Source organism: Rhinoderma darwinii, chromosome 2 (assembly GCF_050947455.1).
Source record: "Rhinoderma darwinii isolate aRhiDar2 chromosome 2, aRhiDar2.hap1, whole genome shotgun sequence".
Taxonomy (NCBI): Eukaryota; Metazoa; Chordata; class Amphibia; order Anura; family Rhinodermatidae; genus Rhinoderma; species Rhinoderma darwinii.
The window spans coordinates 428,039,273-428,065,346 of record NC_134688.1 but is presented as its reverse complement, the minus strand read 5'-3'; the positions used below and the strand labels follow the sequence as shown (position 1 = coordinate 428,065,346).

General features: G+C 40.7%; 1 protein-coding gene across 4 annotated transcripts in view; it reads right to left on the bottom strand.

Moving 5' to 3' along the window:
* Positions 1-26,074, bottom strand: part of SPECC1 (sperm antigen with calponin homology and coiled-coil domains 1) — a 371,633-nt gene that overhangs the window by 126,357 nt on the left and 219,202 nt on the right. For all 4 annotated transcript variants that reach the window (XM_075854361.1, XM_075854364.1, XM_075854362.1 and 1 more), the window contains 2 exons: positions 17,827-19,379; positions 3,947-4,154 (listed from right to left, as the gene is read on the bottom strand). In XM_075854361.1, the coding sequence (XP_075710476.1) occupies positions 3,947-4,154; positions 17,827-19,379 (1,761 nt within the window). The remainder of the gene's footprint in view (positions 1-3,946; positions 4,155-17,826; positions 19,380-26,074) is intronic.

Sequence of the window (26,074 nt, the reverse complement as noted above, 5' to 3'; positions counted from 1 at the left end):
AGGACGTGTTAAAAAAAAAAAAAAAAAAAGATATACAATTTCCAGTTCAGTAAAGTACGTGGTCATGTAGCTAAAATAATGTTTAAAACGACAGAAACACCTTTATTTAGAAGTTGCCAAACATTAATGGCCATTCATAAGGAAATGCAAGCAAAATAGGATTGATGAGGGTCCAACTGCCGGGACCCCAACCGACCATGAAAAGGAAAGGGCCCACAATGGTCTCTTCATAGTTTTGCCCTCGTCCATGTGCTGCATCTGGAATTGCAGATCAGTCCTTTACAAGTCAGTAGGGCTGAGCTGCAATATTACGTACATACAACATGGAAGGGGCAGCAGCGATCCACCAAGGAGGACGGCCCTTTCATTCTCATGATCAGTGGGGTCAAGCAGTTGGACCCCCATTGTTTCCATATTGACAGTATATTTTAGCGTTTGAGACATTGTCCGACACTTGTATTAGTATTTTGTTCTTATGAACTGGCACAGGGTTTAATTCTGATGCGTCTGTTACCAGTCGTCCTCTAAAGTCCACACAACATCCAATATGTGATAAAAGCAATATTGATACAGTAAAATTCCTTTAAATGATGGTTTTCTCAGAGCAGACATTGACAGCATATCGATAGACTATGCCACCATTGTCCGGTTGCCCAGGGTCTGAATAATGTGACCCCCACCGATCACTACAATAGCGATCAGTGGCACTAGGAAAGTCGTTCCACATCATGACAGGAAACAAAGTTGCACAGCGCTTTCCTAGAGCTGCCACTACTTTGTTCTAGCAAGTCTGCAGGAGGCACAGGAGTTGGATCCTCGCTGTTCGGACATTGATGGCAAGTCCTAGTGATAGGTCTGTCCTAAGACATCCCCTTTAATTCAATATCCAATTGTCCAGAAATTCTGGTGCTCCAAAATAATTATCCGAGTTCCCATAGAATCTGGAGCGGATAACTGGGCAGAAATAACCAAGTAGGAAACTCCTTCGATTGCAAAACAACGTGACAGTAGCGATTCCTGTGTCACTATTGGCCTGTCCTGTTGACCTCTCTCCTGGCTCTATTGCTATATTATCTAATCACAACCAGCTTCCTGCCTGGAAAAGACAAAGCCTGAAGCAGTTGTGTGTTCAATAACGTTTTTCCATTGTCACATTCAAAGAGCTATAACTTTTTTATTTTTGCATCAACATAGCTGTATAAGGACTTTTTTTTTTTTGCGGGACAAGTTGTATTTTTAATAGCACCATTTTAGGGTACATAAAAACGTATGCATTAACTTTATTTTGTTGGGGAATAGAAAAAAACCCAGCAATTTCTTTTTGCATCCGAAATTGATACAGTTTACCGTGTGGTATAAAGAACATAACTTTATTCAGCGGGTCGTTAGGATTGCGACGATACCAAATTTATATAATTTTTCTTATATTTTACGATTTAATAAAAATACTTTCCAAAAAAACTTGTTCGTGTCACCATATTTTGAGAGCCAGATCTTTTATTTTTCAGCCGATGCAGCTGTATGAGGGCTTTGTTTTTTTTTTTATGGGACACCTAGTAGTTTTTATTGGTACCATTTTGTAGTACATGCGACCTTTTGATCAGTTTTTATAAAAATAAATTTGAAGGCAGGATGAATAACACAGCAATTCTGGCACGTGTTTTTTTTTAATTTTATTTTTTTACGGGGTTCGCCGTGCAGGTTAAATAATGTTATAGCTTTATGGTGGGGTTGTTACAGACGCGGCCGATACCAAATAGGTAAAATTTTTGTAATATATATATATATATATATATATATATATATATATATATATAGCATTTTGTAAGGGGAAAAAGTGGGCTTTTAAATATTTTTTTTTTTACTTCGGATTTTTATTTTTTATTAAACTTTTTTTTTCGTCCCACTAGGGGACTTATAAAAGCGATCAAATGATCGCATAGTGAATAAACTGCAATACTATACTGTATTGCAGTGTATTATGCCTGTCAGTGTAAAACCTAACAGGCATTCACTAGAGGCAGACCCTTGTTCGGCCCCCGGCTGCCATAGAAACCATCGGCACCCCTTGATCGCATCCCGGGGGGGCGATAGAGCCCCATCCTTCTAAAACCACTCAGATGTGGGGGGGGTCGCTATTGACCGCTGCATCTGAGAAATTAAACGGATGAGATCGATGTTGATTTGGTCCGCTCCAAGCACTTAGCTACCTTCAGGAGCGGAGAGCAGGTAGCTTTTACTGCTCCCGGCGGCACAGATTTATTCTGATGCAGCGCCATAAAAAGGCATATGCATCAGAATAAATCCCGTTAGTGACCACTGTGAAAAGGTGTATCGGCGGTCACTAACTGGTTAAATATAACGAAGCTTATATTTCGAAAATATGAAATCTGAAACCATATTTATCAATTTATTACCCGAATGTGTCATATGCATCAACCGTGTACCAGAAATGTTTTCATATAATAGTGTTCACCTGGGTAGATGGGCCAAACAAGCTTCTTCTTCTGTTCAAGTACAAGCAAAATTTCTTAAATACCACAGATTTTTTACACATTTTTACCTGTGACATTATAAATATATAAACAGAGAAGCAAAAAGCACGGCGCCACATGGTGCAGGTCAATAGGATAAAAAGAATAGTAAACGTGGTCTTTTATGCTCACCACGTTAATGCTTGATAAAAGTAGTAGGTAAATCCACTAGTGCTGCTGCCAGGATCCAAACCGGTAAACCGGGTGGTTACCGCTAGTTAGAACATAGGGAAAACAGTGGAAAAAAAGGGAGGATCCTATGGGGCGCTGCTGCGTGGTTGTTATGGATAATCAATGATGATAGATATGGAGATATATGAATAGATATTTATTGAAACATTAAGGCTACGCGTTTCAACGCTGTACTAGCGTCTTCCTCAGGCCTGAGGAAGACGCTAGTACAGCGTTGAAACGCGTAGCCTTAATGTTTCAATAAATATCTATTCATATATCTCCATATCTATCATCATTGATTGTCCATAACAACCACGCAGCAGCGCCCCATAGGATCCTCCCTTTTTTTCCACTGTTTTCCCTATATTATAAATATATAGGACAACCGTTAACCTTTATTTCTATGAAATCCTTGTGAATTTGCCCAATGAGGTCTGCACTTTGCTACCAACATCACGTAGAATACCATCTCCATGTAACAGAACTCCTTATCGATGCCTTTTTGCTTTGTGATTATACTTTGCAATATGAAGCGTGGCACCTGAGGCAACATTCTCACTCTGTCTCATGGATGGTGCACCCTTGGATTATGCCTCGACAGATGGCGAACATAGTCAATTACCATCAGGGATGGCTTCCGTTGGATGATGCCAGGGTTGCTAGCCTGATTATTTCTTTTTCTGGACAATTTATCCAAAAATCAGAGACCGCCTACATTTTGTACTGTGACTGGAAAAAAGTCCCAAATTTTAACGGACTGTCCAGGAATTTATGGGCAGTTGGCAACCCCAGATGGTGCCCTGTGCGATACCTTCTGTTGGCAACCTCACCTTCATCTGGCAGCAGTGACACACATTGCCTATGAATATACCACCATACTGTGCTCAAATAATACCAACATACAGGGGCCAAATTACAGATCCATACATAAACTAGTAACAATGATATACAATGTCTAACCTCTGCTATATAATTAATAAGATTTGTGGTGGTCACAAGGTCTTGGGTTCCAGGCCATCAGTGTGGCATCCTCAAAGACTGGCCCGGATTAAGTTGGCCATGCTTTCATTGGCTATAGCCTGGGCAAACTACCACAGATAGACCAGACATGGCCTAAACAAGGGCTGAAATATAAGTTTAAAAATATTACTGCTTAAACCAATGACCGATTTTAATATTCCATGCATTTGATTTATCACTGTTCCCATGATCAGGTCTTCTATATATTGAGTACTTACTTTCCAGATCACTGAGGAGTTGGTTGTTATGTAATTTAACAGCACGATATTGTTCCACTTGGTCCTCCAGTTCAAAAATGGTGTCCTTCATGTCTTTTATCTCGGACTCTCTCTCACTGCTCTTCTCCAGTAGCTTCACGTTTGCCAATTTTAGCTGCTCTTCCCTCTGGTCACCTAGCTCCTTCAGGTCATGGCATTCAGTTTCCACCTATGGAAAGATTTATAGGCTTAAAATCACCAAACTCATCGGTGTGCTTGTAGTCACCCACCAACATCCAGCACAGGGATCACCATTGCAAGCCCTTCAAATACTGAGTGGACCTTCAGAAAGGCAATAGCACTAATTAAATATATATATATATATATATATATCCAAATAACCAATCGAACATTCATTGCCTATATGATTGAGGAAGACAGACCAGACATTCTAGAAATAATGTATCATATGAAGTATTCTTTTATTTCTAGCACACAGCTACATAACTGCAATAGCGGGTTTCTTTAGAATTCAAAACATGGCTTCCCATTATCTTTCTTTTTTTTTTTTTACTGGGGCCTGACCCACTAGAACATGGTGGTGCTTGGACCTCACCATTGGTCGTAATAGATGCCAAAACTTTAAAAGGTTACCTTTACCTAATTTATATTAAAATTTGTCTCCCGAATCTAGTATGACATTAAAATAGTCAGACATTTTTATTATGTTCTACAATCTGTGACAAGAATTTCTCTCAGTAAATCCCTCTGGGAAGCAACATGTAACAAACCCATTCCAGATATCCCTAAACGCACTCAAAAACTAATCTCATCTATGTTTTTGTGTGCTAGAAATCGAATAGTTGGTGCATGGAAGACACCCATGATCAATTTAGACTGAAAAAACTTAAATTATTCTGGATTATAGATGATGAAAAACTTTCTAGCATTCTTCAAGATAAGGTCGAACTGAACGAGAAACTTTGGCTTCCATAGGTTCCGTTTTCTGTCAACATGACATTAAATTCAGCACCAGCTTAATAGTTTTCTGGCAATTAATCTTATGACAATTATATTTATTGGCAGTTCACCGGTAATTCGAGGAGGTTTGACCCTCTCTCTCCTCCCTATACTCTTTCCTCTTGCCTTTATTTCCCCTTATTTATTCGGTTATGTTTTCTTTGATATTACTTGGGAGGTTTATATTCTTCTACTTCTATGCAGAGACAAATCTGCATTTTCTCCTCTGTGCCTTATATTTATACTTTTGCGTGCTGACCTATCACGTGAGTGGGCCAGGCAATCATGCGCTGCTGCAGTGACTTGTTGACCACAGTGATGTCATAGGGGGCCATGACTGGTTGGCCCGCTCACGTGAGGTCATCCATATTGACGTCCCATCTTTACACAGATATGTAAACAGAGATGTGGTGCAGACCCAAACAGTGGCAGTGAAAAAACTGAGGAATTTTAAAAGTATATTAAGAATTGTGTTATTTGAATATTTTTCGGCAGGATTTTCTTCGCTATCTTCTGAAAATGTCTTTAAATGATATAGTAGTGATCCTGAGTTACAGTCTGTATTAAAAGTCTAGAGCTGCATTCACATTACTGCAGGCATGTTGAGGAAGTGTCATCTCTCCGGTCAGGTCTGTTTTAGTAAATACGTTACTTCGTAAATACTCTGCTATTCCTCATGGAAATGTATTAATAAAACTGACAACTGGGTGTTCCCATTCTCCTTGTCAATGGGGCGTATTCATACACAGTCTAACATGGTCAGCACTGATTGGACAGAGTCCAAGTATGTAGGGACCCACCCTAATGACTAGGTGCAACACCCAGTTGTGCATACATTTACATGAGAAATAACAGAGGAACAGCACAACACAGAGTTCTAAGAAAAGATGCTCCAGAATTATTTCATGAGGAATTTACTAAGACAGACATGATCGAAGAGCTGACAGGTCCCCTTTAAGATCCTAAATCTCCCATATTTGTTTCGGAGTTATCGGTACAAAGCTTGGTCTAATGATTTGTATTCTGAGAAGAGTGTGTAGTCAGTACACTGACCACTGTACAGTAATGTGATGTAGGAAAAAACTAACTGTCCCTCTGCAATAGGCTCTGTTCACACCTGTGGAGGACGACCTCATTCACCGTTCCGGTATATAATTCTGGACAACTAGCGCTACCTGCAGCGATATTTCTTCCGGTAAAACTATGGACATATTCACCAAAACCCATTAAAGTCAGGGGGTTCCGTCAGGTGCCGCTAGTGTCAGTGATGCAATGGCTCTGGCAGCTCAGTTTTTTCGTTCTTCTGTTTCTATGATGGAACAGAGGAATGGAAAACCTTAGCGCATATGTGAACAAAGCCTTATAGGAGCTCCGCTGGCTGTTATATAAATAAAATGTATCAAGCATATTAATTAGTCACAAAGACGACCAGTGAAGCTGTGGAATATAATAATATAGGCTGTAACTATGGATCAGTACAAGAAATGTACTTACAAATCTAAATTTTTATCTAGATCAATATATTAACTGTAAATGGTGTCCAAAAATGGACATATCCTTTAAATATTGCTATGAGGTGTCCTAAGGGGACATAACTGCACCATTAACTAGTTGGGATTTCAAGGCCTGCCCTATTGTATACGTCTAGGAATACTGGTCCATGTATGTTGAGTTCATTTGTACAGATTATGGAAAACAAATGCAGTCATGACTGATCACGGAATAGTTTCATACGTCACTAAGGTTGAGGGAACAGAGAAACAGGATGAACACTCAGTGTATGAGGATTAACAATACCACAGGGTACAGACATTTACCACACCAACAAAGGCGTGTTCATTCGCACATATGGAACAAACTCAAATATTCAGAGCCCTGGGGTTATTCTATTACATCATTCCCCATGATATATTCATCACACTATGATCACCAGGAAACAACGAGTGCCAGACTGCACACATGGTTCTAACATGAAGGAAACCTTTGACACATGATAAAATCTAAACATCAGTCTCATCATAGACTCATCCCAATTATTAGGGGCTCTGATTTATTAGAAGCTGTTCTATATTTAGAGGCTCGGTCACCAGATTATAAGTGCCCTATCTCCTACATAAGGAGATGGGCGCTATAATGTAGGTGACAACAGTGGTTTTTATTTTGAAAAACAATCATTTTTGAGCAAATGAGAAATTTGCTAATTAGTTTCTTAATGACCAACTGGGCGTGTTTTTACTTTTTACCAAGTGGGTGTTGTACAAAGGAGTGTATGAGGCTGACCAATCAGTGACCAATCAGTGTCATACACTTCTCATTGTTCCAGCCCAGCTTCTTTCACTGCACAATCACACTGTAACAATGGGCTGGAACAATGAGAAGTGTATGACGCGGATTGGTCACTGATTGGTCAGCGTCATATACTCCTCTGTACAACACCCTCTTGGTCAAAAGTAAAAACACGCCCAGTTGGTCATTAAGAAACTAATTAGCATAAATCTAAAATTGCTCATAACTTGCTCAAAAATGATCGTTTTTCAAAATAAAAAACCACTGCTGTTATCTACATTACAGCGCCGATCAGATTATGTAGGAGAGAGGGCACTTATAATCTGGTGACAGAGCCTCTTCATTTCTATAATGGATTTCATCTGTGATCATTAAAAATACTACTATTGCATATTGTTGCCACCACATCCTAGGTTCACATACACAATAGCCACATTCATTAAAACCAAGTTTTTCACAATTCCTGACATTTAATTCTTGTATACATTCCCTCTTAGGTCAGTTAAGATCTCTACTATATTTCATGTGAAATGTCAGAATAATACTAGATGATTTATTTCAGCTTTTATTTCTTTCGTTACATACTCAGTGGCTCAGAAGTTTACATACACGTGGTTAGTATTTGGTAGCATTGCTTTTACATTGTGTAGCTTGGGTCACATGTTTTGGGCTGCCTTCCACAAGCTTCTTGCAATAAGTTGCTGGAATTTCGGCCCATTCCTCCTGACACAACTGACGTAACAGTGTCAGGTTTGTAGGCCTCCTTACTTGCACACGCTTTTTCAGTTCTGCCCATACATTTTCTATGGAATTTAGGTCAGAGCTTTGTGATGGCCACTCAATTACATTCACGGTTGTCCTTAAGCCATTCTACCAAAACTTTGGAAGAATGTTTGGGCTCAATGTCCATTAGAACCATTTGCGGCCCAAGCTTTAAATTTCCTGGCCGATGTCTTGAGATGCTGCTTCAATATCTCCACATAAAATTTTCCTTTCTTATAATGCCATCTATTTTGTGAAGTGCATCAGTCGCTCCTGCAGCGAAGCACACAAACACACGCGCACAAACACACACACACACACACACACACAATGATGCTGCCACCCAGTGCTTCACAGTCAGGATGGTTTACTTAAAGAGACTCTGTCACCACATTATAAGTGCCCTACATAAGGAGATCGGCGCTATAATGTAGGTGACAGTAATGCTTTTTATTTAGAAAAACAATCTATTTTAAACCACTTTATGAGCGATTTTTAGCTTTATGCTAATGAGTTTCTTAATGCCCAAGTGGGCGTGTTTTTACTTTAGACCAAGTGGGCGTTGTACAGAGGAGTGTGTGACGCTGCCCAATCAGCGTCATACACTTCTCTCCATTTATTTACACTGCACTAGCGATATAGCTATATCGTTATGTGCAGCTACATACACAAACATTACTGTAGTGTCCTTATAATGACTATACATCACTACCAGCCTGGACGGGATGTCTATTCACAATCCTGACACTTCTGAATCTTTTCTGTGAGATTTACAGCAAGGCAAACATAATCTCGTAAGATTACGATGTAACCTGTCATTTCAAACGAGATTACGTTTGCCTTGCTGGAATCTCACAGAAAAGATTCAGAAGTGGTCAGGATTCTGAATACACATCACGTCCAGGCTGGTAGTGATGCATATTCATTATCAGGACACTGTGTTTGTGTATGTGGCTGCACATAGCGATATAGCTACATCGCTAGTGCAGTGTAAATGAATGGAGAGAAGTGTATGACACTGATTGGTCAGCGTCATACACTCCTCTGTACAACGCCCACTTGGTCTAAAGTAAAAATATGCCCACTTGGGCATTAAGAAATGCATTAGCATAAAGCTAAAAATCGCTCAAAGTGGTAAAAATAGATCGTTTTTCTAAATAAAAAGCACTGTTGTCACCTACATTACAACGCCGATCTCCTTATATAGGAGATAGGGCACTTATAATGTGGTGACAGAGCCTCTTTAAGCTTGCAAGTCAATCATTTTTGTTTCATCAGACCAGAGGACATTTCTCTGAATAGTAAGATTTTTGCCCCCATGTGCAGTAACAAGCTGTGACCCGTCTTTTTCATGGCAGTTTTGGAGCAGCGGCTTCTTACTTGCTGAGCCGCCTTTCAGGTCATGTCTATATAGGACACATTTTACGGTTACTGGTAACAGACTTGTACAGGTCTACAACTATTTTTCTGATGTCTCGGCTGATTTCTTTTGATTTTCCCATGATGTTAAGTAAAGAGGCAAGTAGGCCATGAAGATAGGCCTTAAAATACTGCCACAGGTACACCTCCAATTAACTTAAATGACGTCAATTAGCCCATCAGAAACTTCTAAAGCTATGACTTTACAAGCTATTTAAAAAGGTACAATCCACTTGGTGAATGTAAACTTCCAAGCCACTGGGAAGCTGATGAAAGGAATAAAAGCTGAAATAAATCATTGTCTTTAGCATTATTCTGACATTTCACATTCCTGAAGTATAGAAGGGATCCTAACACAAACGTAGCATGCTCTAGGTATGACATTTTTTCTGGCGTTTTAACCATATGCTTCTCTATAGAACTTGAAAATGCTAAATAACACGAACATTACAAATGGAATAAATGGAAAAACACGCCACCAAAAACGCAATGAAAACCGTTCAAAATTAATTTTTATAAGCAAAAAAAAAGTGAGTGTGTAGGAGGTCTAAGGGTATGTTCACACGGCAGAGTCCGTAACGGCTGAAATTACGGGGCTGTTTCCAGGAGAAAACAGCCCCGTCATTTGAGCCGTAACGGCATGTGCAGGTACTTTAACGCCGCGTCCATTACGGACGTAACTGGAGCTGGTTTTCCATGGAGTCCATGGAAAACGGCTCCATTTACGTCTGAAGAAGTGACAAGACACTTCTTTGGCGCGGGCGCCTATTTACGCGCCGTCTTTTGACAGCGACGCGTAAATATACGCCTCGTGTGAACAGACAAATGTCAGCCCATTGCTTTCAATGGGCAGATGTTTGTCAACGCTTTCAAGACGTAATTTCGGAACGTAATTCTGGGGTTAAAACGCCCGAATTACGTCCGTAAATAGGCCGTGTGAACATACCCTCATGGTAATTTAATTTAAAGGGGATCTGACAATGAAAAAAAAAAAGAAAATGTGTATCCAGTCACTACACTGTAGTTAAAGAATTATTTCCCACTTCGATAAGATATTCCATAAACACTTGATAGATGCGGGTCCCAGCTCCCATGCAGTGCGTATTCAGCTGCTTCCGTAACTCCTATAGAATAAGAATTGAGAGCCGCATGCGTGTGCGGCCCCCTTTTCACCAGTTTCCACCTGGAATTTGTGGATATGCCATAAATATGTCTAAATTGGGAATTCCCCTTTAAGTCTTAAATGCTTTGTCCATCTTTACTACCGTTCTGCTCATTGATCCAATGCACCTAAAAAAAATATGAAGAAAATTTGCATACGGCCTTAAATAAAAAGATCCTAGTTTTGTGTATATGGATCCTATGCAGATCTATGAGTCTCCATGGTTACAGACTACAATCAAACCCGTGTGTAGTCTGACCCTGCAGTCATGTGTTTTTACTGTCTGCAAGAAGCAGGAAAATATATGAAAAGAAAGAACACTTCAAAGTACACACATCAAAGTACACACATGAACAACTGAAAAGGAACAGACATTAAAACAGTTACATATGGATCTCATGAAACCACTTTATGCAAATTATTCTAACATAAAATGAACTTATGCAATAAACATGAATAGCCTCTGGACTCCAGATCATACCCATGGCTGCTCCTTAATTAATGTCGTTATACAATGTTTGTTTTATTATTGAATGCATTTCTTTGATGTGCAAAATGTCTTAATATAATAATCTAATACAATCAATATGTATAAAAAGAAAATTAAAAGAAAAACAATACAAAAGTGTCAAAAATGTCATCAATGAAAGGAAATTTGGAGTAAAGCAAGAATAAAAGCATAAAGTGTCAAAAATGTCATCAATGAAAGGAAATTTGGAGTAAAGCAAGAATAAAAACTAAATATCCCCCCACCAAAAAAAGCCAAAACACAGCAGGATTCTATTAAATCTCAACATTGAATAATTCTGCCATTTCCCACAAGACTCTGCAACATGAGTTTTACCGATTCTACTGTATTGCACTCACCTCATAAACTTCCATGCACATCTGGAATCCCCTGACCTTTTCACATCAGGGGGTGCTGCTTGGCATTGATATTCAAGTCAACCAAATCCAGCTGCCCACCACTTCCTACTCCTCTTTCCCATCCCCAACATACAGTGACCCCATCCTCCAGGACACAGATTAAAACACAAATCCCAGCAATGCCTCACACATTGATTTTTTTTTTTTCTGGATCCTTATTTTAAACACCTGGACCACTAAACAAAATAACCTCAATACAAACTGAACATTCAGCAGTATTGTGGTTTTTACTCCACACACACATTTTAGGACTACAAGTTGTACGTATGCATTTCACATCCAATGCAAGTGAATGGGTTTTTTGTTTTTTTTAAAAACTCATTCACATTCAGCTGAAAAAAATCAGAATGTGTTGCAGATTTTAAAATTCACAGCACGTTCATTATTTGCATGGATTCTGCATGGAAAAGCCGCGTTTCATCCCCATTGTAATTTGCATCTAGATCCGCTGGCATATCTGCAGCAGAAATCTGAACTTCAGCCTCAGAATTCTGCCGCTGATTCTTTGAAAAAGCCATGAAGGATATGACAAGTCAATGACAATCGGTTTTGTAACAGATCTGGGCAGTTACCATTGACTTATAATGGGTTTGACATGTTTTAAGAACAGGTCATCATGCTACACTGATCTGGCCGTCAAAAGAGCAATGGAAACCTATTGGAAAATCTTTAATGGAAGTGTGTAGAGTCTAAGGTTTCAGCATAAAGTGACATCACATGTATATAAGGGCGAACTCACATCAGCGTGATCTTTACGTTGAGGGGTTCTGTCGGAGATTTCCATCGGGAGAACCCCTCAATGGAAAGGCAAACAGAAACCTTAGCTTCCGCTTGCATCACCTATGTTTTCAATGGTGACGGAAACTGTGTCGACTGCGCTATTGATTCTGTCAAAACAACGGAACCCTGTCACAACAGTGGCAAACGGAAACCATTAGCAAAGTTTCCGTCACCATTGGAATCAATGGTGATACAAACGGAAGCTAAGGTTTCTGTTTGCCTTTCCATTGAGGGGTTCCCCCGACGGAACTCCTCAATGGAAAGACAACGCTGATGTGAACAGACCCTAAGTAGTGAATGGAGATCACATCAGCTGCATGAACTATAATCAGACCATGACTAAGGAACACGTGCCCTTTCCTGCACAACTGCTGTTAGATGGGACTTTTTTGCCTAAACACGATTTTATCTATGGTGAGCCTTTCACACATTATATAATTGTTGCAGATTTTCAGTGCGGAATTACCCACAGAAAAGCTAAAACAATGTACAACACAATACAAGTTTTACAAAAAAGAACATGCATATTTTAGGGCAGGCTGCATTTTCTAAAATCTGCAGCATGCACTTGTGACACATGGGTTGTGGTGCGGAAAACTTCGGCCACGTGTGAGCTTACACTCTATATATGTGATGGTGATCAGATCTGTTCCCAGCGACCATTAGCATAAATTGTAACTTTGTATTGAATAGAAGTTAAATGGCCTATTGACATTATTATTGCAAACAGGCAACAAAGTGTCGCAGACATTACATCAAATAAAGGTAACCATAAAGCAAAGGTTTATTATAACAGGAAATCACTACAGTTTATCCCCATCTATTATCAGAACTTTTTTTTTTTTTTTTATATTTTTTTTTAAAACAGCGGTGATAAGATAATAGAACAGGACAGCAGTGGACAAATTAAAGAGGCTCTGTCACCACATTATAAGTGCCCTATCTGTTACATAAGGAGATCGGCGCTATAATCTAGGTGACAGCAGTGCTTTTTTTTTTTTTTTTAAAACTATCTATTTTCACCAAGTTATTAGTGATTTTAGCTTTATGCTACGGAGTTTCTCAATGGACAACTGGGCGTGTTTTACTATTGACCAAGTGGGCGTTGTACAGAGGAGTGTATGACGCTGACCAATCAGCGTCATACACTTCTCTCCATTCATTTATTAAGCACATAAGGATCCTTTCCACGGAATGTCTATTCACAATCCCGACACTTAGTTACGTTTTCTGTGGTAGTTACAGCAGAACAAGCGTAATTTCGCGAGATCACGCTGTAAATGACAGGTTACAGCGAGATTACGCTTGCTCTGCTGTAACTACCACAGAAACATTAACGAAGTGTCGGGATTGTGAATAGACATCCCGTGGAATGTCTATTCACTGTCTAAACACTTCAGTATCGTTAATGTGTTCGTATAAGACAGCACATAGTGATCTAAAAGGATCCCTATGCGCTGACTAAATGAATGGAGAGAAGTGTATGACGCCGATTGGTCAGCGTCTTACACTCCTCTGTACAACGCCCACTTGGTCAATAGTAAAACACGCCGAGTTGTCCATTGAGAAACTCATTAGCATAAAGCTAAAATCACTAATAACTTGGTGAAAATAGATTCTATTACATCATTCCCCATGATATATTCATCACACTATGATCACCAGGGAACAACGAGTGCCAGACTGCACACATGGTTCTAACATGAAGGAAACCTTTGACACATGATAAAATCTAAACATCAGTCTCATCATAGACTCATCCCAATTATTAGGGGCTCTGATTTATTAGAAGCTGTTCTATATTTAAAGAGGCTCTGTCACCACATTATAAGTGCCCTATCTCCTACATAAGGAGATGGGCGCTATAATGTAGGTGACAGCAGTGCTTTTTATTTAAAAAAAACGATCTATTTTTACCACTTTATTAGCATTTTAGATTTATGCTAATGAGTTGCTTAATGCCCAAGTGGGCGTTGTACAGGGGAGTGAATGACGCTGACCAATTAGCATCATGCACTCCTCTCCATTCATTTACACTGCGAAGAGGGATCCTGTTAGATCCTTATGTGCGGTCTTATACTAACACATTAACAATACTGGAGTGTTTAGACAGTGAATAGACATTCCACGGAATGTCTATTCACAATCTCTGCACTTCGTTACTCTGTCTGTGGTAGTTACAGCAGAGGACGCATAAATCTAAATCGCTAATAAAGTGGTAAAAATACAGTAGATTGTTTTTTTAAAAAATAAAAAGCACTGCTGTCACCTACATTATAGCGCCGATCTCCTTATGTAGGAGATAGGCCACTTATAATGTGGTGACAGAGCCTCCTTAAATTTCCTGCCGTTGCTATGCGAGTCTGTCAGCAGAAGCAGCTACACGCCTTACCTGTGCCCTCTCTGAATTTTAACCTGATATATGAATAAAACTTTATATATTTAAAGGATGTGCTCGAGAAATCTGTTTTTGTTTTCCTGTCAGCAGAATACAGGTATGGTCCTGCAGACACAGGCTGTCATACAACAGTCTTTGTCAACTGACGGCTTCAGGCAGGGGCGTAACTAGGAAACACTGGGCCCCATAGCAAACTTTTGACTGGGCCCCCCTCCCCTCCCCTGGGTGCAACACACAGCCAACTTGGTAGATTGTACCCCACGGTAGATTGTGCCATAGATCCCCGCCTGTAGACTCTGCCATACATCCCTCCCCCCTGTAGACAGCGCGATAGTGCTCCCCCTTGTAGATAGTGCTCCTCCTTGTAGATAGTGCTCCCCTTGTAGATAGTGCTCCCCTTGTAGATAGTGCTCCCCTTGTAGATAGTGCCATTCAGCCCCCCGTAAATAGCGCCATATATCGCCCCCCCCCCAAACAAATAAAACGCTCTACTTACTTAGGCCACGTTCCCGTGATGAACAGAGCTGCTCCTCAATGCCGACAGGATCCTTGCGCAGGCTAGCGTGATCCTGGGATGTCATCACACTGGCCCACGCAGGGATCCCTGCACATGATTGGCTGCAGGCCGAACATGGCCTGTAGCCTACGGAAGAGCAGGAAGATAACTCCTAGCTCCGTCAGTGTTCAATAGTATCTGCAGCCTAAGAATGCAGATACTAATGAATGTGGCGTCGCTACCACTGTAGCAGCCAAAGCAGCTGCTAGCGGAGGCACGGGCCCCGTCATGCCGTGGGCCCCGTAGCAGCCGCTATGGCTGCTACAGAGGTAGTTACGCCACTGGCTTCAGGAAAGCTGTGTGTAATTAAAGTTTCCCACAGCTGCCATGCTAAATTGTGTGAAAGACTCCTGTGTTATGATACCAGAACCTTAAGGCCCAGTTCACACGTTTTTTTTTACGCTGATTTGGACGCGGAAACCGCATCTGAATCAGCGGCAAAAAATGTCCGAAACCACCTCCCGTTGATTTGAATGGCGAAGCGGAGGCATTTTTTCCACGACTGTTTTTAGCCAGTCGCGTTAAAAGAAAGTGGCATGCTCTTTCTTGCCACGGTTCCGTCTCGGACCTCTCATTGAAATCAATGAGACAGAGAAAGCGTTTTTCGATGTTTTTTTGCCCGCGGCGCTCAATGGCCACGGCTGGAATACGCAGCGAAAGTCGCGGCAAGAATTTGCAGGCAGGTCAAAATCGGTCTCAAAATTCCCGAAGGACTTTTGAGGCAGATTTTTCTGCCTGCAAAAAATGTGTGAAAAGGCCAAACTGTTCCAGAGAAAGAAGGTCATCCCTATTAAAAAGGAGTAAAAAAAAGTTAAAAAAATAACTTTCCTACAGTGTTTGTCAGTCTGTAGGAAAGGAATTCCTGCATCTCTAGACACCTTGAGCAGGGTTCATTTCCACCTAATCATTTTCAGTTGGCAAATGGATAATAGGGCGAGGCTTTTCTTAGGTGGCAGGACTTCTCCTGCTTGTTGCAGCCAGCGCAATGTGGGAAGGAATCTGTTGCAGCCAGTTACCCTATAGCAAGAGACAGGTCGGTGTAGGGCTGGTTAGAAGGGAGAATGGCTAATCTCCTGGGACACATATAGAAGAATTATTTATACATCCCTCAGTTGTGATTGCAATATGAGACAGGTTAGGATTAAAGGAGATGGGGCATTGAGGGATTTTTATTTATTGCTGGGGATTCTGTGCATTTATATTAGTGCTGAAGAGTGTTTAAAGAGGAAGAGAAAGGCGGTCAATCACTGGAAGAGGAAGGCTGTCAATCACTGGAAGAGGAAGGCTGTCAATCACTGGAAGAGGAAGGCTGTCAATCACTGGAAGAGGAAGGCTGTCAATCACTGGAAGAGGAAGGCTGTCAATCACTGGAAGAGGAAGGCTGTCAATCACTGGAAGAGGAAGGCTGTCAATCACTGGAAGAGGAAGGCTGTCAATCACTGGAAGAGGAAGGCTGTCAATCACTGGAAGAGGAAGGCTGTCAATCACTGGAAGAGGAAGGCTGTCAATCACTGGAAGAGGAAGGCTGTCAATCACTGAGTGAGACTGCCCACTGGACTTCTTAGCCCAAGAATGAGAAGGGATTTAAATTAAGATACAAATTACACTGAATCTTTCCCTACAAAACTATATTATTTCAATCTGCACGGCTCCTCATGCATGTTCAACATGATAGGTTCCCATGATAGTCTGAGGATTGCTCTAGTTTTAGACATAGTAAAAGACAAAACTAATAGCAGAATGTATAAAAAGTACAATAACCGTGTGTATGGAGTGAATTTCGACCAGAGATTTTATCTGACAGCACTTGCAAGATCAGAAAGAATCCCCCCCCCCCCCACCCTTGCCATTGACAAAAAATGGCCACAATCGTTGTCTTGCGTTTCTCTGGACCAAATAGCTAAACATTGAGAGACTGAACTTGGTAGGTATGGGTCTTATATTAACCCATGTAACTGTGTGACAGAAACATAACCACATATGTGTAACACATGACAAGCAAACACATCTGCTCCTGCTGTAAGAAACTCTGAAACATGATTGCCCACACTGTGAAAACATAAATGGACTGGTTGGCAGATGATCAATATACATAAGGAAGAGAAGTTCAAGACGTTTACACCCTATTAAAATGTTGTTTGAAAAAAATACTGAACCATCTGTGGAATCTGCTGCTGCATAGAACGCTACCAATGGTTAGAAAACTTACTAAAAAGAAAATTCAATAACATGTGTAATTCAGTGGTTATATAAATACAAATCAAAGAATAAGAAATATTAATTCATAGTTACTGCCATCTACCTAATGACACACTTTGTCGATTATGATAAATCCGATTCCCTTTTCCGAAATGTTCCAAGCAGAAAACACACTAGATCAACTATATTGGTGTACATGCTAAAGGCTGTGGGCCATAAAAAGGATTATAGTGAGTATTATATCTGTTCACAACTTTTATGGACGGCCAATGACAACATTAGTAACTTAATGTGGCTCACCACTACACAAAGGAGATTGCTAAACTAGAGTTTCTTTTGACAATGCATTTCTGTAATAAAAAGTTTGACAAAAAGAATATAAATCATCTAACCTTAGCCAGAAGACACTGAAGTTGTTTTACTTCTTTGTTGGCCTTCAAGAGCTCTTGTTGAAGTTCTGAGCATGTTAGTTCTAGATGTTCTGCAGACTTCAGCACCTCTCGAGATGCAGAGTTCTCTAGACTATTTGCTACTGCTGTGATTTCAGGTACTTTGTGTCTCTCTCCATCCAGTTGAGATTTCAAACAGTTATTCTCAATTTTGAGACCTTCAATTAGAACTTTTTGGTCCTCCACGGTCTTTGACATATTGCTTTTTTCTTTTCGTTCACAGTCCAATAGATTTTGAAGTTTGCTGATTTCTTCTTTTAGTCTTTTGACCATTACCTGAGCTTCTTGATGCTCTTTCTCAAGACTTCTTAGGCTACCTGTTAATTGCTGCTGAATGTTGAGCAGTTTTTCTCTTTCAAACTGAGACTGTTCAACAAGTTCTGTATACTTCTTCTCCATCTCGGCTAGCTTGCTCTGGACTTGTGCTTCTTCTGTCTTTGACCTTTCTTGTAATAGGGCCATTAATTTTTCATTTTCCTGACTGAGCTGTTCTGCTCTTTGTCTTTGTTGCTGTAGAGAACTTTCCAGAAAAGCTTTCTCTTCCACAAGTTTCTCACTTTCCATTGTAAGCTCTTGGACCATGAGATTCTGATCAGATAGTTCTTGTAGTGTAGCCTGAAGTTCTTCTGAGGTGCTATGCTGATTTTCTTCCATTTTATGTATCCTTTCAGTCAATGAAGCTACAGAAAGGTCACTTCCGTTATTTGGAGAACTACCACTAGTTGAACATTTAGAGCCTTGGCATGGAATGCTTCCTGAGGAACCAGGTCTAGATGGGACATCAGATATATGCTCAAAATCTGAATCAGGCGATAGAGATGCTTTAGTGACATCGCTACTTGAAGAACCTGATATGTGTAAGCCACTTTCTCCACCAAGCAATTGGCAGTTCTCTGATCTACCAACCGATAAACTCTTTGCCTTGCTCCCAACACTTGTTCCTTGTGTGGAAGGAGAAATGATGCTGCTATCTGTCCCATTGCTGGTAACCGTATCAGAGAGGGGTGACTGTTCTAAACAATTGAATTTCTCATTTAGGTCTTGGTTTTCTCTCCTAAGCAACCGAAGCTCGTGTTGGAAAGCGATGTTCTTGTCTTGCAGAGTTTTCAACAATAATTCAGAGTCGTTACCCTGTAAGAGATGCATCTCCACTGATGTGTCCAGTCGGTTGAGGATCTCAGGGCCAGAACTTTCTTTGTCTTTACATTTCTGCAACTCACTTTGCAGTTTACTGATTTCAAAATCTTTTGTTTTTGCTTCAACCAAGAGCTCCTTAACCTGCAGTTCCAATACAGATCTGTTGTTGGGTTCATTTTCTAGTTTAGGTTTTGAAGGTGCACGGATATTCCTAGGTGTAGGAGTGCTTGGAGATGACGGGCTTGGTAGTGTTTTTTTAGTTGTAGGGGTCGGAGCACGCACAGTTGTTCTGTCTCTTATTATTTGGGAAGGCAAATCTCGAGGAGTTGGTATACCAGTCCTTCTTATCACGGACACTCCTAAAAAAAAAAATTATAATAGAATAGTATTTAATATGTAAAACGGTATTCATTTTAGCACAGAGAAAAGGAGCGTGTCTGGGGCTGAACAGATCATTTTCATTGATAATAGTGTATTACGTAATTCACTATACACACTGACCCAAAGAATAGCTATAAAGAAATAAATTAACATTTTTGGAAATTAGAATATATTTTATATTAAACAAACTGAATATCTGACATATTGGTTCCTCCTCTCAACATTTCGTAAAAGAATACATAATATAACAAGTGACCAATTACATTAAAAAATTTACTACAGATCTAATGTTTATAAATCCAAATCTCTGCTGGGATTGTTTGTTTCTTATTGATCGATTAGTACAGACATCATGCATTAAAATATAGCTAAATGCTCAGCTCAAATGAACGCATCCTAACCATATAGACTTTCAAGGTCAACAGAAGCGGTTGAAGGAACAGGAAACAACAAGCAAATTTTAAAAAACATAAAACTATCAAACTCTTTAAAACCCCCTTTCCATCTTTGCTTGAATGAAATGTTCACGATAGAAAAAAACAAAAAAAACAGCTGCATATATCAGAAAAACTTGGATAAAAAAATAAAAAATACTGTACACAGTGCGCCTCTGTCTTGGGTTAAACACCCGGTAGACTAAAAAACAAAGCATGTAGTGTTTAGAGAAAGGGAAGATTGCAAAGGACATTCTGACTACAGGGCCGGCAGCCCACTCAGATAGGTCAGAGTTAGACATCCACAGCTGGAGAATTCCAAGTTAAAAAGCAGAGAAAAGAACAAGACACTAGTAATTAAGCCTTTATTAAATGAGAGAGGATTACGTCACACACGTGACAAATGGTCCTGCAATCTGCCACAATTACAGCACTATTAATCCCCGTCATGACTGATCAAGAGCGTTCCCCAAGCACTTTCCCCAGATTTCCACATATTTACTAAAGTGGAGTTCATGCAACTAAATCCACTAGTAATAGATGAAATTATCCTTTTTAGGCAATAGTTCGTTTTAATACTTCCACACAAGCACCATTAGTAGGGATCAGATTAATTTTTACACAACCAAACCGGTTATTGTATTCATCGCTAATTTGTAAGCCATCACAAAAACTTGTTTTACAAATTGAGTTCACAAGTTGCGTAAATACTGCGAATTTTCCCGCAACTAAAAATGTGCAGCATAATACAGTAGCAGCATAGTGGATGAGCTAAAACAAATCTCATCCACACACTGTGTAAAGGCGGAGCGGAAAAAAAACGCTCACAAATTGACATGCGGTGCGTTTGTTTAATCCGCATCATGTCAATTGTATTTGCCTAAACGCTGCTTAATTGTTAAATTTAATGGGGAGGTAAAAACCCACAACAAATACCAGATGTTGCGTTTTTTGCGGCAGAATAAAAAACGCAAATCAGAAAAAAAAAACAAAAACGTACGTACCCAGAAGTCTGTTTCTTCCTTCAGCCAGCCTCCTGGGATGATGTTTCACCCCATGTGACTGCTGCAGCGCGTCAGGGGCGTTGGGAGGGACGTTTTGACATAACTATACTTTTTTTTTTTTCTGTGCAGTTTTCCGCAGCAGACATTCTGTTGGGAGAACTGCACCACAATGTGGTGCTGTTTACCAGCCGGAATTCCTTGTGGCACACAGGGCAAACACGCCGCATATCCACCCTGTGTGAACATACCCTTGGGCTTTAAACAGGATCGGTCATGTTTTTTTTGGTTTGTTTTTTTAAACCACATACCTTTCCTTACTCCTGACTTCCTCTCGAACCCAAGGCTGTAATTATTTTTTTGGCCCTCCGATTGTCCCGCTATGGCCCCTGCTCTGCTTGGGGTCTAATATACTAATTGTGAGTAAAGGTACAAAGAGTAGGAGAACTCATCTCTCCACAGTAGGTGTTGCCTCCTGCTTCGCTCTGGCGCTGTCCAATCGGAAAACCTGCAGTAAATCTTCGGCATCACTATGGCCTTGTCCGCTCTTATCGGGCAGCATCACAGTGATGTAGGTGGCAATGCCTACTGAGAAGAGATGAGGCCTCCTCCTCTCTTGACCTTTACTCAAAATTAGCATATTAGGCGCCTAGCGGAGCAGGGGCCGTAGCGAAATATGGGAGGGCCAAAAATGTTTACATTTCAGCGCTGGAATAGAGAGGATGCCAGGAATAAGATAGGTATGTGGTTAAAAAAAAAAACAAAAAAAAAACACCACATGACAGGTCCCCTTTAAGACAAAGTGTGTTATGGCCCCATGTGGGAGCTGTATACCGACCACCAAAAAGAAGATGATCAGATCCAGACATAGGAGGGAAAAAAAATATATATACATTTGGCAAAAGCATTTCTGCATTCCCTTGATAGGATTAAAAGGTAACTAAACGTTCAAACTTCTGACATGTCACAGTGACATGTCATAAGTTTTGATCGCTGGGGGTCAGAGCACGGAGACCCCACCAATCGCTAAAACGAAGCAGCAGAGCGCTCGTGTAATCGCTGAGATGCTTGGTTTCTGTTCGGCGCTTCTCAGGAAGCCGATGTAGTGATGTACGGGCTCATAGAATTTCTACACCGCTACATTGGCTTTCTGAGAAAAGCTGAACAGAAACTAAGCGGCTCAGCGTTCACACAAGCGCTTCTGCAGCTTCGTTTTAGCGATTGGTGAGGGTCTCAGTGCTCGGACGCCCACCAATGAAAACTTCTGATCAAATCTAATCCACACGCTCCAACAAAATATTCAGAAAAGACGTGCGGAAATTGACCTACAATGTGGATTCTGAATCTGCAGCATGTCAATTTATGTTGCAATAAAGCTACAGAGTTTCCGAGTAGAAAATCCGGACAAATTCCGCAGCAAATACGCAACGTGTTCAGGGGATCTAAATATACGGTTCACACATGGGGCTTTTACACACCTGTATTAATACAGTCTAAAACTGCCCATATATATTAAAAAAGTTAACTAAACATTCAAAAACACATTGACATGTCAGAGGTTTTGATCGGTGGGGGTCCGAGCACAGAGCCCCACCGATCTCTAAAATGAAGCGCCAGAAGCACTCAGGTGAGCACTGAGCCACTTAGTTTCTGATTGTCTTTTCTCGGAAAGCTGCGCAATTGGTGTACGGGCTCAGACTTTCTATGGAGTCCGTGCACCAATTGCTCTGCTTACCGAGAAAAGCAGATCAGAGATGAAGCGGCTTAACTGAGCGCTTCTGCCGCTTCATTTTAGCGATTGGTGGGGGTCTTATTGCTCGGGCTCCCCCACCGATCAAAACCTCTGACGTGTCACTATGAAGACAAACTACTTTGAAAAGTTTGTTAAGTTAGATTAAGTTCTTTATAGTAAAAGACCTGGCATACGTAGGCACGCAACTGTGTTGGCATGAAGTTGCATACATTTTTGCATTAAGTGTGAAGCATATGGTTTGTTTGGAAGAAAAATAAAAATGTATTCCTCAACTGTATGCCCCAAACATGTTATAGGCTGGCCATACAAACTCTATAGCCATTTCACCCGACCCCACCATTAACATGCACACTTGGCCGAGCATGATTTCAAAGGGTCATGGGAGAAGAAGTGAGATTACCTCCCACAGTAACAAAGGATCAGGCATGTAGAAATCCAGTCGTATCTTTACCCTACATCTAGGAGGGCGATGCAAGTTTCAAAGATCTAAAAGTGTCTAGACGTTGGATGAGAGCATCATACTCTCAAGTCTGTATACTGTGGATAATGTCGCAGCAAATCAGTCATAGTGACATGTCAGAAGTTTTGATTGGTTGGGGTCCGAGCACTGAGACCCCCACCAATAGCTAAAATGAAGCCGTGGAAATGCATGTGTGAGCGCTGAGCCACTTAGTTTCTTTTCGGCTTTTTCCGGAAAGCCAATGTAGCAGAGTACGATCTCATAGACTTTCTATTGAGCTCGTACACCGCTACATTGATTTCCGGAAAAAGCCGAACAGAAACTAAGCGGCAGAGCGCGAACACGAGCACTTCTGCCACTTTGTTTTAGCGATTGGTGGGGGTCTCAGTGCTCGGACCCCAACCAATCAAAACTTCTGAAATGTCACTATGACACGTCAGAAGTTTGTTGAATATTTAGTTACCCTTTAAAAAGTAAGCCAGGTGCGAAACGCACGTTGAGGCGCTGGGCAGTGTGCAGGCAGTTATTATGGCTTATGGTGGGGGAGGATCTGTTTCTGTATAGTATGGTAAAGATACGGATATTTAGTTACCTTGGCTTTACTAATGTAATCAGTTTTCATATTGGGGGTAGATGCGATAGATAAAAATGATATTTATGGATTTGGATAGGTTTGTTATTACCAACAGTTATGCCCTGCCTTACGAAATTACACCGTCCTGTTTTCTGTACAATTTTATGTACTGGGTGCTTTTAAAAATGGTTTGTACAACTGTTTGTGTCTAAATAAAGTATTTTGTATTTTTTGGCTAGATTATTGTTTTTTATTATAGCATTTAGGGAAGAAATATCGGTTTGTTGCATGGCGTTGGTTCCCATGTGCTGAGATTATGATTTAATGGATAGACCTTCATATTTGTGGTATTCTCTTTTTCGGTTTAATAAGTGAAAAATAAAGCCTATACTTCCCTCTCACAGCACTGCCGTAGCAAGAGGACCTGTTTTTTTTCGGTTGCTCTCTGTCTGGGCTGCCTGCTGTGATGACATGGGATCACATGTGATCCCAGCAGCCAATCACAGGTAGGAGAGGTGAGTATAGGCCTTTTTTCTGGCAGCCATTTTCGGCAGCGGTCAATACGGGCGAATATATGCATTACATCGAAGCACAATTTGGTGCGAATATTCGGCGTGTTCTGGATTGCATACGCTGCAGACTTTTACACAGCGTATCTGACCCATGATGTGACCATAGAGGACCAGTCCATACCTAGTATTGAATTTCTTACTATACAGGATTAGCTTTTACATTGGGTTTAATAGTCCTATAAAGTTTTGGAATTTCTTACCACTAAAAATCTTAAGAGGTAAAAGTATATCCTTGTAGCGAAGGGACATTTTAAAATGAGAATTTACTCTAGACACTTGCAACAAAGTTTGCCATCCGATCTGAACCCCTAAGCATTTAACATCAGCAGTTCTTAGTGATGCGACTTTTCTGGCGGATCCATTTTTACATTTTCCTTGAAGTCACTGGGCAGATGAAGAACTGTTTCTAAGGAAATCACACACAAAAGGGGTCACAAGTGGATTGCCCCTGCCCAAAACATCTCACTAGATCCACAACGGACAACTCATTAGCTTTATGCATAGAATTCTGTGATAGCAAATGGATGATGAGAGTAGTAGAGTATGTACGCTGTAGAAGAGTCATTGGAGGCTGACCGCATCTTCACAACTTGCTCAAACAATAAAGCCTTTCAAGAATGTAAAATAGCTTCCAGTAAAGTCAAATGCGAACGGACTTAAAAAAGAAGAAGACACTAAAATCTATAGGAAAAAATATTTTATTTTTTTTAAATTTAGGCCCTTGGTTCGCATTCAGACGGGTTCAATACTGGCACATTTTAGAGTCTAGATTATAGCAGCAACACCCTGTGTTTTTTTTTTTTTTCGAAACCAGACCTATATAACCATAGGTTTATATGGTTATTTAAGTTCGGTTCTGTTGAACTGCAGGAGGTCCAGGATGCTAAAATACATCAGTATTGCAGTGGTCTGAAGGCAGTCCGAGTCACATAATGCAAGTGAATGAGAAAATGCCAAATCCACCAAGACCGAGTTCTCTTGGTAGATGTAACGTCTATGGCCACGGCCCGTCGTTCTAACTCTAACCTCGACGGCCATGGACATCTTACCTAAATGCAGCTTCGTCCTCCTGTGAGGCGCCGGCACTCCCTTCCGGACATCGAGACTATCTCTGGCGTGCGCAGACTCTTAAAGGGCCAGTGCGCGCATTTTGCAGGAAGTCTGCAATCTAGCCCAGGATGCTCCGGCCTATAAAAAGGGCTAGGCCCTCTTGCTCTTTGACAGAGCGTTGTTTGTTACCCATAGTTTGTCGTGCTAATGGTCTCCCAGTTTCTCAGTGTACCTTGTTCCTGTATCCTGTTTCCGTGCTACCAAGTTCTAGTGCCATGCTGTGCTGTGCTACAGTCTCGCTTGATTTGCTACGCCTCACCTGACGTCTTCCCGCCGCCTGGTCGAGGATGTGCCCACCTCGCTACTGTCTACGTTGCCTCAGGTATCCTCACTGAACTATTGAACTCTGTACTTACCTGTTTGGCCAGCTGCGATCCCGCTACGCGGTACGGCCCAGTGTGTCCACACCCCGCTTCCTGACAGTAGATAATGTATCAAGGTTTTATTGCTGCAGAATATACAGCACCTGTCTGTTCGATTCACAGAATTCAGAAGAAAGCTTATTGTATGGTCCACAACATTACTCCTGCTGACATTTACAACACATTTTATTTTGTTGTTTGGGTCATTTATTTTGTTATATGTGCTTTTTGTAAAAGGTTTAGTCAACCCCATCACATTTATCGGAGCAGTTTCACAGAAAGTGATTTAATACAGAACTGAAATAACAGAATGTATATGTAAGTGATGTACGTGTACTTGCATATAGTTCTATCCATTTTGTTGGATGACAGACGTATACAATGAGCTCAAAGGGGGTGCAGAAGGT